The sequence below is a fragment of the Palaemon carinicauda genome, unplaced genomic scaffold (genome assembly GCF_036898095.1).
Source record: "Palaemon carinicauda isolate YSFRI2023 unplaced genomic scaffold, ASM3689809v2 scaffold34, whole genome shotgun sequence".
Classification (NCBI taxonomy): Eukaryota; Metazoa; Arthropoda; class Malacostraca; order Decapoda; family Palaemonidae; genus Palaemon; species Palaemon carinicauda.
In genome coordinates this window covers 418,957-432,313 of record NW_027171082.1, presented here as the reverse complement: position 1 = coordinate 432,313, position 13,357 = coordinate 418,957, and the positions used below count along the sequence as shown (strand labels likewise).

The following is a 13,357-nucleotide window of genomic DNA, read 5'->3' as shown; positions in this document are numbered from 1 at the left end:
CTGAAAGTGCTAGGGTTGTGGGTTCTTACTTGAAGTGGCAGAGGTACACACTGGGCAAAGTCGCATCTACAAGCAAAGAGGCCCATCAAGCACGAAGAAACAGTGTCTGTACCCAATCCAGCTAAAGACAAAAGTACTTATTCCGTGATGGGAGCTGGGCGGAGCTTCCCCTTATAGCACCTGTCGTTAACATACTACCTCATTAACGATTCAACGTCCTTCCAACATCACTAAAGACATACCTGTATTTCAAAGGACAAAGGGTTTGTACAGTATATGTGTAGGAACAAATAAGATTATTACCTGTATACAAATACCTCCAGGAAGGTCTGATATGGGAACTAGAGCTTCTATGTCTTTGAACATATATGATGTTAGGGGGGTTCCCGTGGTAGGGTCCAGCTGATCGACAGAGCAGGGTGTCACTTCCAGCACCACCGACTGCTTACTCTCTGTCCAGTGAACTTTCTGTGCATTAGCTCGCTGTTGGTAGATTAAAGTATATCTTGTAAGTATGAGAAGGAAGGATAAAGTACGAATTATTATAAAATTGTCAATAAATTTACCAATTACACTAATAAAAAATTTAAGTATACTATGATAGGAAGCAGTTGGCACGTAAGCTTGAGGCACAGGAAAATTCCTTGAAAGTTAAAGTGACCATTGGTTTCCAACCAGGGATTTCTATCAACCAAATAAAAAGCAATCCTTTCTATTTCCTCCATTCACTTGAGCATATATTTTAGCATATAACATACTCAATTTAAAACTCAATTGTTACAACTTTAAATAAAAGATCATTCACAGAAACTCACCAAATTATCCGAGACAGACTCTGAAAAACTGTGTCTGTACACCAGAGCCTCGGAAATTATGTCGGTGCGATGCTCGGACGAAAATCTCATGTGGTCAACTTTTTTGCCTTTCCGCATCGTTATGATGAATTCATTGGGAACCTGAAACGTCAAACGAAAATCAGCTGGAAACGATCAAGGTTATTTTGTATTCTGAAACCCAAAGATTTAATAAATTACAATCTTTCTCATCTAGGTTAAGAGAGAACAGGTGATAACTTTCCCTTCCCCAAAACAAACTTACGACAGGTTAATCTACGCAACACATACATTAGTGAAGAAATTCTTATCGTCAAGAGAATAATTATAACATTTCAATCTTTCTCATCCAAGTTATGACAGAATAGGTGATAACTTTCCCTTCCCCATAACAAACTTACGACAGGTTAATCTACGTAACACATACATTAGTGAAGAAATTCTTATCGTCAGAAGAATAATTCATAACATTTTAAAGGTGTCTTACCTGCCCAATGCCTTTCAAGGCTGGTGTTATGTTAATAAAGTCATAGTAATACCACTGGTTGGTAATTTCCATGCTGTTTGGGTTGTAGGTGGTGATGCCTGCATTCCCCACACTGAATATCCTCTTGTATCTAAAAGGAATTTGATAAAGAATTGTGACGTTTAGATAAAAGTACGATGAAAAAAAAAAGGCAATACGTACACTGAAGTTTTAACAAGTCTAAATGTGCAAGACTATACCAATTCTTAATCTTATAAACTTAACCCTTTTACCCCCAGGCTATTTGGAACTTTCCAACCCTTAACCCCCAGGGGTTGTTTTTTTTTTTCAAGCACATTTTGCAATATGTATATATTTTTTAGATTGCTCTAACAGCCTTAATTTTCATCATAGAGAGGTCAGTTTGGTCTCATTCTTTTGGAAAATGCCTGAAGTTTTTCATAAAGTTATCAAAAATCTAAAAAAAAATATAAATAGCAGTATTTTGCAAGGACGTACCAGTACATCCATGGGGGTAAAGGGGTGGCTTTTGTGAAACGTACCAGTACGTCCTTTGGGGGTAAAAGGGTTAACATAAAATTCCTTAGCTTGAGCAAATAAAAGCTACCGTACAATAGTGTATATCTACCGATTGTTTCTTACAGAGGAATTAGTAAAGTGGTGAAATTTTTCCTTTTTTTGAAATCATAACTGACTCGTACAAAATTTATTTACAAAATAAGACAAGAATAATTTTCCTCACAATTACTACAGGAGCATATCAACGTCAAGCTCAGTGGCTGTGATATCACTATCCAAGCGACAGTACGATGAGTTTGCCCCTGATGAGAATGCTCTTAACTTTAAAAGACAGTATTTAAAAACAATATAACTTCTTAATTTTTTCCCAAACAATCGACTAAAGTTGCCCGGCAAGGCTTTTTTTGGAAAATTGTTTGAGAGGGAATAGGATGCAATGTATATACGGAGATTTTGGAGACTTACTTTCACATAAATATTTTATCAGAAATATTAAGTCATATTTTGCAAATGCTGTTGTAGTATTTATGACTTATCATTTTCTATATATTTCAAGATTATCAAAGATTTTACACTAAACTAATATAACTCCTGTAAGGTAAATAACAGCAGACCTGTAAGCACTCGGAATTTTATCCAACTAAGAAAAAAGAATCTAAAAAGTGCAAGAATGGATTTTTCCCACTGAAACTTAAGTACGTACTGTCCTTCATTACAGGAGCAAATCTGACAGCGCCATATCAATAAATAGGATGAAGATTTTCCACCTTAATACTCACTTTCCCTTCCATGCTGAATGTTTGGTGACAAGATAACAGGCAACATCTTGGTTGTTAGTACCCATGGCTCATGACAAAACTGAAAGAAAAATTTACATATTACATTGGAGATTAAATCTATTCAATCGGGACAATTTCAGGGTGACTGAAATTACAAATTCGGACATAATTTGTATTGCTAGTTATACAAACCTGAGTGAGAATGAACATATACTACAGTACGTGAATAGTGTAATATTTCCCTGTTGACTCAAAAGTAACGGTTACCTGAAAAATGAGCGTACAGTAAGTTCCAATCATGTGATTCTCAATTGCATGGCTCACAGTGCACAACTAATGCCATGGGAAAGGACAATCGTTAAGAAAAAGCGCGTGGAATTTATATTGAGGGGAGAGAAACGCAATCAGAATGTTCCTGTGAAGACGAAACACGAAGGGATGACCACAAGGATATCTTGGCAGTTGTGAAGATATCGCAGCCTGTACAAGCAAAGAGAACCATGATAGTTTCCTCATTCGCTGGTATCGTAGACTGGAAAAGTTGGAACAAAGCAGAAGTCAGAAGTTACACGAAAGCCACTGAAGGATAAGGACGGGACATCCAATCATTTGGAGTCCTACAAGCATGTAGAAGACCAATCCCGTACTGACTGGTCATACCGAGACTGCTCAAGCAGTGATGGAGCACTTGGACCGCTGGTGATATGGAAGGCCGGGATTGTGGAGATTATGCGAGTGATGATTCTGTCATATAATCAGTAAGCTGAAACAAGACTATCTGTTAATGTTATTACATTTACAGAAGAATCCCAGCATTAAATGCTTGTGCTAGCACTGGTAGCAGGAGTGAGAGCTGCATTACCTTGTACTGAAACACGGTTGGGCACATCCCTGGAAACCATGTAGAGGAATCAGTCAATGTCTCATGAGACTCGGCCAGTTTGGTCGTCCCTTGCTTCGGTGACTAGGTTCATCTTTTGAGGGCAGCAGGCATCACATCCAAGGGTTGGCAAGAGGTGAGGAAGAAGATGCAAGAACAGACGAGGTGATAGGGGAAGGCAAGCGCATACACTTCGGTTCCCTCTGTCAGTTATTCAGGGTGATCTCAGTGTAGGAAGATCTTGATATGTCAGCGTAGGATGCTGAAAAGAAGCAGTGACAGATGTCCTGTGACTCAAATGTTATGGTCATTGATGAGTAAGCACCAGGTGTAGATTTCAGGTGCCATGAGTTTCAGGCGTGCGTGGAAGGCAGTACAGTCAAAGTCTGTACAAATGGAGACTGTGTACTTGAAGGGCAGCACATTCTTAGTCTATGCACATAGACAGCAGTCTCTGTGACTGTAGCGAGACAGTGTGTGAGGAAGCCTTGTACATGGAGAGCTGTCTCGGTAGTCTCCTTACATCCTCACTCTGTTTGTATGAGGGCTGTTTGGTCCCCATGATCCTTCTGTTGAATTGAGATCTTCCTTGGTGGTGATCTCGTCGTCTCTCAGGAACCATCGAAAGAAGGACATTAAAGAGGGCACCGACCTTTATCCCGATCGAAGGCATAATTACTGGTAACGAGCACATAAACACCTGTACTACATACCATTCAATGCTGGGTACATTCTTTGTACATACCACTCCTCCTGGTACGTACCATCCTCACGATCATGGGGGAGATATACAGTAAATGGAGACAGAGCTACACTGATCAGTTATTTTAGACAAGTTTTTCTTTAGGCAAAGTAGTACTTGGTTAAGGGTGCTGTATTCGGTAAAAGACCAAACACAGGTGGAGAAACACCAGAGACCTTTTTCCCAAAAGAGAAAGATAAGTCTAGAATGGTGGGAGAAGAGTGGCAACCTTTCATCCCAATCAGCAGTGTGCTCAGCCTTGTACGAGAGTAGCTCATGCCGATGTTTCTTGATGCTATGAAACAAACTCCCAGTATGAGATCACAGATTCAACGACAAGATCCAAAATATCAATAGAAGATAAAAGGCTGCTCATAGGCAGCAGACACAAAGGATTTGTGATTCTACAGACAGAATATATGCATATATGATCAGTCTAACTTGAGAGCAGGTGAAGGCTTTCCATGACTTGGTAAGATTTTAGGATTGTCGTGGCCTTGTTAGTAACGTCTCCACCTGCTGATCGCCAGACTGGGGTTCAAGTCCCGCTCAAACTCGTTAGTCCCTTTAGTGCCTCCAACCTTACTATCCTTGTGAGCTAAGGATGGGGGGTTTGGGGGAGCCTATAGACCTATCTGTTGAGTCATCAGTTGCCATTGCCTGGCCCTACTTGGTCCTAGCTTGGGTGGAGAGGGGGCTTGGGTGCTGATTATGTATATATGGTCAGTGTCTAGGGCACTGACCTGCTTGATAGGGCAATGTCACAGTCCCTTGCCTCTGCCATTCATGAGCGGCCTTTAAACCCACCAAACCATGGGCTGTCCAGAGCCCACAGGGACAGTCGAGTCATGTTGACTAATGAAATCTGACAAAGTGTGAAATCGGCACAAACTCAGGAATGACAGATCGCAATGTTTTAAAAATAACACAAAGTACAATTTGAATTTGAAGATAAATAGCATGTTAGCAATAAGGTTAAATTGTACGAGTATAGTACAATACCCGTAATGATGAAAAAAAAAAGTGTTCCTGGCATATTCATAGGAGAATGAAAAGGTTCTTCTCATATGAATACAGTATTTGGCAGACATTCACATTTTTTAAATAGCAGTACACACGTTTTAGTATTCAAGCAGTTACGACTGAAAAATATTATTCTAAATGGGAATTAAACTAAGGTTCCCCACCTAACCTAACCTAAGAGTGAAATCCTTTCCTACTTTAGACCTCCAGGTGCTTAGCTTACACCAGGACAAGTTGTAACCTTGAGTTTACTTATGGACTGGCTTCCCTTCTGTAAACAGGCTTTTCAGATGTATTTTGAAATTTGTTATATTTTTTTGACGATCGAGTCATAAAGACTGCTCAAAATACCTATAAACATACCATAATATCTCTTATTCTTTCCGAATTGTTAAGACACTTTGTTTGAAAGGTTCCCAATAAAGACAGCTTCACTAATTGAGATTCAAAATAAAAATAATTTGATTTTCAATTCGTCAGATATGGAGGAAGGAGATTTGCCTAAAGCCACGTGACAGTGAACACATTTCCGATTGAAAATTGAAAATGTCTACCTGAATTAATAAAGAAAATGGGATATCAAAGTCGAGGCAAGAGTAACAGCGGAAAGCCACGTGACAGTGAACACATTTCCGATTGAAAATTGAAAAAGTCTACCTGAATTAATAAAGAAAATGGGATATCAAAGTCGAGGCAAGAGTAACAGCGGTTGGGATTTTCATGAACTGTATCCAAGTGCTTCCTGTGGCCGGTGTGACGGTCTGAACGATCCCCAGGTCTCAGAATTCTCCTTGACATTATATAATGGTTCTTTTCCTCCATTAGCTCGCTTCGCTCGCATGAAAATAAAACATCAAGCTCGTATGTACTGGCAAGCGGTAATGTTGAGCTGCGCACGCTAACATTACAGGAAAATAAAACATCAACCTCGTATCCACTGACAAAAGGTAATGTTCACGCATGCGCAGATTATCAAGGAGAATTCTGAGACCGGGGGATCGTTCAGACCGTCACACCGGGATGCAGATCGACTTAATCAAATATAGAACGGCAGGAGTAAAATAAGATTTTTTTACAAAAAATAATCATTTAGGTCATCAATTGCTATCCACTATTGGTTATGGGGTTCAAAATAGTCGGCTTGAAGAGATCTATTCAATTATATCATTTCCGGAGTCCTAACTAATATTGTACTATATTGTAATAAAACCAGAGGAAGTGGGCGGAGTCCAAAAATATCCTTTAGATCTTTTGGGGAAAAAATCACTTACTTTAAGAGGTATTTTCCCGATATCACACACGTAAACTCTATGCACTAAAGGACCGATAAGATCTGCATGTCGAATACATTCTTGGGTATTTCACATATCGCACAATGTATGCGTCAATTGTCAAATCCACATTATCAAAACACTTAGAACACTAGTCATCAGTTTCTTCTTGAAAGACTTAACATCATCAGTCTTTCGGATGTCTAGTGGTAGTTTGCTATATAGTCTTGGGGCTGCGTATTTGTAATCTATAGAACACTTAGGGGAGCCTTTGTATATCAGCGGCCAGTTCCTCGCGCGTTCATTAAAAATGGACATCAACAAGCCTAAATTTTCCCCCCTAACCTAACCTATAAGCCGTGTCCTTACCTACTTACCTAACGAGGGGCTAACGGCCCCCGTGCAACCCCCCCTTACACTGCCGTATTCTAAGTTAGACATAATAATACATACAGGTGGCCGCAATCATACATACACCCCCACTTAGGAAATCTTTACAATTGAATTAAAATATCTCCTTTAGTTTATCAAATAGGCGATGCTATTAGCCCATAACAATCAAGGAAAAAAACACACAATCATCAGCATCACAAAGCAATTGGTGTTATAAGAATAGTTTCAGCTGGAAACTTAATCACTATACTATATCTATTAAATCTAAGGGGTGTATGTATGATAGCGGCCACCTGTATGTATTATTATGGCTAACTCAGAATACGACAGTGTAAGGGGGTCGCAGGGGCGTTAGCCACCCCGATAGGCAAATAAGTAAAGAAACACCTTGTAAGTTAGGTTAGGGGGGGAAGCATAATTTAGTTGATGTCCATTTTCAATCAATGCGTGAGGAACTGGCCGCTGATATACAAAGGCTCCAAATCTAATAATATATTCCGATAAAAACTAAGATATCGCCATTTACGTAGATGAAATTAACCTGGTCTAGGAAACGCCTTTATTAGTAATTAGGTTAAAGTTATGCATTGACCACCATGCTAGACCAAGTCTCTCTCGACTCAATTTCTATCCAGGTTGCCAACTTTAAAACCTAGCTAGCCTAGACTACTAAGATAAGCAGGCCTAGCTTAGGCCTAGACCAACTGTCAAAATACATGGACATTATTCCCTGTTTGTTAATCCAAGAACCTAATTAGGCTTAAAGACCTGTTATATAACGAATCCCTCTACATTGGCAACTGGTAATAACTAGTATAAGGACAGAATAAAGATATCCTAACTTTGACTTAGGCCTAGTGTCAAAATATCCATCTATCTTCCCCTGTCCATAGTCCTAGGCTAATCCGTAATAAGATCTAATCATAATTGTGAATATACAATTAATAATCACCAATTGCAACACATGATTACATAAATAGGTTTAATAAAGCAGACAGAATCATCTGATAAGCCAAAATACGAACCTAGGTCTAGGTTATCCCGACTAAAGTTTATGGCATAAATCAAAAAATAGGGGAAAAGAAACGGATACACCTCGAGGGGGATACACCCAGGTGTACTGGGGATACGATACACACCTGTTTAAGAAGTACAAATTGGAAAAAAAGGTGTACTACGGCTAACAAGTCTCCATTTGCTCCATCTGTGACAGTTCACACAATGTTTACGGTGGGTGTTTTTACTGGGGGAGGAACTCGGGTCCTGACAACCCGAAAATTATCTCTAAACTTAATATATATGAATTTTTATATTTCTATATGTATAATAAACTTTTTTATATATCTTTTTCTTAATTTTATCATTTGAAAATGAAGTATTTTTTAATGTAAGTCTAGGGCATATCCTTATACCTTCACTAGACCGATTTTCGAAAATTATTTTAAAAACTTATTCTAAACCTCGAAACTTAATCTATATGATTTTTTATAGATTTTATATTTATAATCAACTTTTTATTTATCTTTTTCTTAATTTTATCGTTTGAAAATGTAGTATTTTTAATGTAGTCTAGAGCATATCCTTATACCATCACTAGACCGATTTTCGAAAATTATCTTTAAAACTTATTCTAACTAATTTTTTACTAATTTTATATATAATTCTATCTTATAAATTATCTTCTACTAATTCATAATTGTTTATTTATTAATAAATAATGTTTATTTCCTAGTTATAATGCAAGAATCATGATCAGCTGAGAGAAGAAAACATCACCATGATGGTAATACTGATAACAGCGGGTCTTTCGAACACAAGATTTTCCTTTTGGATTAATTTCTTGTTAAATCTTTTAAGTTATTTCAATGGGGGAAAAGAAATAGATATATTTGTTTATAATATATTATTTACTATTTACATAAGTAAAATCATAGTAATACATTGTTTTAGTAATTTTTTTTCTTTTTTGGTAATCGATTGATATGACTTAGACTTAGTCAAAATATATATTTGCATAATCTATTTAATAAATTAAATTCTTGGCAGAGATTAATTTACTGTAATATATCATATAGTTATTATAATGTTAATTTTACAAATTTATAAAGGATTTTAGTAGATTAACTGTACATTAGCTATTGTGAATTAACACTATACCTAAGGAGTTCTATGTCCAGCCTAAAATCTTTAACAGGCTCCACCCAAAAGCCGGCCTTGTCTCATTTCTCTTATATTCCGGCAATAGTTACATAGATGTACAGTATATGCCAGCCATGTGGGTCACCATTAAAGCATCATAATCACCTATAATCTGTTTTATTAATATTATTGGTATATTTATAGGAATCAGTGGTAAAAAAAATGTTTTTTGGGGTGGAACATGTTAAAGATTTTAGGCACCATGTCAATTTCCATACACGGGTTTGCTGGAATTGGAAATTATTAAACCCATTTCATTTTCTGGGTTATTTAGGTCTTTATTCTGAAATTATTTAGTTTAGAAGTAACATATTATTAAGGTGAAATATAAATATTGGCACAATAATAGTATTTACTAAAACTTATATACTTAAAATAGTTACATAAATCAGTATATTTAGATAAGTGACATACAATCTTATAAAAGTGTGACTAGGCTGAAATCACAGACAATAACAAAGATTATGCATTTGTTTTATTAATGTAATTACCTAAATATTTTCTTTTTTGGGCTCAAGCCATGGCGTCCTGATGGAAGGTTCCTGTTTGGTAGCTTCCTTGGGTATAAGACTACTAAGATATTCCCAGAGAATTTAACCACAGGTTATCACAGAATTCTAACTTCTGGAGCGAGTATCTCAAAGGTTTCCCTTTAAGACATCGTAATACAACAGGGGACACGCATGTCTGGTCGTGCCACATAGCTATCTCCACCCCGAACAGAGTTAACGCTTCGGTGTGTAAGGGCTGAGAATAGCTGGGAGCCGTTCCACAGCTAATCTCACTCGTGGCTACTACTGATACTCGAGACGTAAACAAACGGACGCCATTGCTCTAATGACGTCACGCGCGTCTTCATCCTTTGTTTAGTAGCTGCCCTACTGAGACGGATTTTCCCTTGTGTGAACTTTATCGCTTTGCATCTTCGCTATGTCGTTACCTTCAGCCTCGCCTTCTTCTGGAAAGTTGAGTACAAGGTTCCAGTATTGTTTAATTAAGCTCTGGCCGTAAAGTAAATATTATTTCGCGAAATAATTGATGTTTTGTGGCAGAGCTGTGCCTCTACCGGACCCGCCATTTTATGGCGTCGTTGTTGTTTTGCATGTTCTATTTAGTTAGCCACAACAACGCTTCCGGCTTTATATACTAATCGAATACATTAGTTTATTTAGTCTTCATAGCTAGGAACTTTTATATCGTGTTTAGACGCTTTTTATCGGTCATCGATTGACCTCATACCAGTCGGCTACTATAGCCCCCAGGCCAGGAGCCTATATACAAGTGTTCATGCATGATTTATCAGTGATCCTAGACTAAGTTATGAAGATAGTGGCATTATTATTTTACAATACTTTTGACTAGTGATGCAAATGTTTTCGCCTTCAGGGACCATATAGGGGATAGGCTAGTCAGTGATTCTTACTAGCCTAACCTAACCTTAGGACCCCTATATGCTTCCTTCATCCGCTGCCTTGGCATTCCCTCTAATTAGCCTTGATCCCTTTTCTGAGTAAAGGGATTTATTGTCTAATAGAGTATTATATCGCCTCTCAGTCCTCCCTAAAGGAATGAACCCCCTTTAGGATTGCGTCTGAGAGTGAGGTTAGGCTAGCCTACCTCTATGGCTAGGATAGTCTACGACTTTCCTGCGATAGCGATACGTCTTCTTCCTTGCCTAGTTCAGGACTTTTAGCCCTGATCTAGGTCGGGTTAGGAAGGTTTCTCTGTTCCATGCTGAAACTGTACTCTTGCACCGTTTTAGCCGATCAGCCTAATCTTAGGTTAGGGAGTGTCCTCCCTTCCCTTTGTGGCCGCTCTGGTACAGAAACCCTTCCTGGGAAGACCCCTCTCTTCTCCCTCCCCACCTATCTCTTGTATAGCCTAGCCTATGCTTAGGTTAGTTTATACTCATCTGTCCCCTGTCCTACAACTCCTCCTTAGGGTGGAAGAGTAGGGCTACCCGAGCTTCCTTGTGCAGTCCGCTCTGGTACATATACCTTCATAGTGTCCTATAAGGTTAGTTACTAGTGTAGCTCTGCATAGGGGAGTCTCCCCCCCCCCCCCTCTTGGGTGTTCCCTAGTCCTCCCTTGGGCTACCTGCTCCCGGTCCCTAGTGACCCCTGCTTATGGATGATAGAGCCTGTCTCTATCATGGGTACACCCCCTCAGGGAGGGGGAGGGATGTCTGGAACCCTGAAGGTACTTCCTGCATCCTTCCCCCCCCCCTCCCCCTGTCTCTCTATCTATCCGGGTGCCGGTCTCTTGCCGCCTCTTCTGCCGGCAATACCTGCCTCCCTCTTGGTGACTTCCCTACCCTTGCCGCCAGCCCCCCGTGTACCGAGGGACTGCCGGCTGCCGCCGGCTACTACCGGCAGCTCTCCTACTCCTATCTAATCGTCCGCTTGCCGGTCGATCTCCGGAGTGCCGGCATATACTGCCGGCAACCCGATACTACCTGTACCATCCTTACCCCAGTCACCAATCCGGCATCCTCCGGCTGCCGGAGCCGCCGCTCCCTGCCGGCGTGCCGCCGTTGTGCCGGCGGCCGCCATCCTGGTATCTAACTGACTTTGAAAATTGTCTGTTCTAGTGCCAGAATCTATGCTGGAGCGAGCTCCGGCGTGCCGGCGGCTTGCCGGATGCCCCGGAGGCGTCAAGAATACTTGCACCCCCTCTCTGTAGCTATCATAAGACTAAGATAGCCCTACCTTGCAAATAGATAAGCTGCTTTGCTTCTAAGATCAGTACCTAGTACTGCTCTATTAGTGATCATGCTGTCTCTTTGCATTCTTCTATTTCCAGCATGCTATGTGCATCTTAGCACGGCTGGTTGCCAGAAGCAGTTTCCCTTAATGAGACCTTCTGGCTCTTATCTGGGAACCGAATGAATTCGATCCCAACCTTGTCCTTGGCTTTCCATGGAGTTCCAATATAATGGGAATCCTAGAAAACTATATCCAATGATCTCGGTCATTTGGATTATCCCAGGACCAAGCCTATGGTAACCAGCCGGGCGAGATGCATGGAGCGTGTTCTCCTTTACTGTTTCATTCTCTATGCATCACACCTTCTTTAAGTTAAAATTAATGATTAATATTAACTTAATTTAAGAGCCATTCCTATGACTCCCCCATACTCATTTTCTCTTTCTTCCACAGGAGGAGCAGATGAAGTGCGATTTCGCATACTGTGCTGTGAAACGCTCCCAGTTTTACGGACATACGGCGTGCAGGACTCACGCCCCTTGCTCAGACAAGAAAGGGGATTGGAAGTTCTGGAATCCACTGGAATGTACGGTCTGCCAGGCCTACCTAGTTGAGGCCTTCCATAACCCTCCCTCAGCGGAGGTTAGAGACATTGCTCGTGAGAAACTGCGCAAGTGGGTGCGTGGTTTTCAGAGAAATGCTACTGGACCGTACCTGGCCACCGAAGAACTGAGGTCCCTGTTGTTCCCTAAGGCCTCCCCTGACTCAGTGGTTCCAAAGGAAGCAATCCCCACTGTCCAAATTACGGTGGAACCTGATGTGGTCATGGCTCAGTCCATGCACGAGTGTCGTTTAGATTCCGAGGATGATGAACAGATCTCTGACGTCTCGGAAGACACGGAGAAGACGCTTATGGCTCAAGGAGCCGAAGAGGACGAAGACAAGGTGGAATACACCGAGTCGGAGATTGGAGCTACTCCCTCGTCCATCCCTCCGCCTACTCCTACACCGACGGATGTGTCCATCCCGTCTACCTCCTCGACCCCGGATCCTTCCTCTTCTACCCAAGAACTGATCCGACTGATTAGAGCTGTCATGGACGACAGACTGAAGGAGAACCAGGAGTCCATCAGGTCTATGATTGGATCCAGAGAACCGAAGAAGATCTCGGTCAAGGATCTCCCAGCTTGCTCTCATGCCAACCCGTGGAGGTATGCAGAGCATATGGTTATTGCGACCGGCAGGATCTTTGTTAGTGACAAAATCGGCACGGTCCCGTTGGAAGATGTGGAATTCTTCCCAAGCTTCGAGGCCTACCCGGACTGTTACGTCCGGCTTCGTTCCGAACCTGCCTCGAAGGAGGAGACCGAACCTAAAGAAGAGATAGTGTTCGATCTCGCAAAGGCCCAGGCTATGCTAGCCTCCGCATTTAAGAGCAGGGGCTTTACCTGCTCTAAGCTTCCTGCCTTGAGCAAGAAGCATCCTACATATGTCGCACCTGACACTGCGATTCTTCCATTTTTGGA

At 40.8% G+C, this 13,357-nt stretch overlaps 1 protein-coding gene across 1 annotated transcript in view; it reads right to left on the bottom strand.

The window, feature by feature from the left end:
* LOC137636600 (dnaJ homolog subfamily C member 13-like) overlaps positions 1-8,204 on the bottom strand; it is a 75,772-nt gene extending 67,568 nt beyond the window's left edge. Inside the window, 5 exon segments of the mRNA XM_068369001.1 lie at positions 304-483; positions 816-956; positions 1,321-1,450; positions 2,619-2,697; positions 8,067-8,204. Coding sequence (XP_068225102.1) covers positions 304-483; positions 816-956; positions 1,321-1,450; positions 2,619-2,683 — 516 coding nt within the window. The 5' untranslated portion in view covers positions 2,684-2,697; positions 8,067-8,204.
* Positions 8,205-13,357: the final 5,153 nt, after the last annotated feature.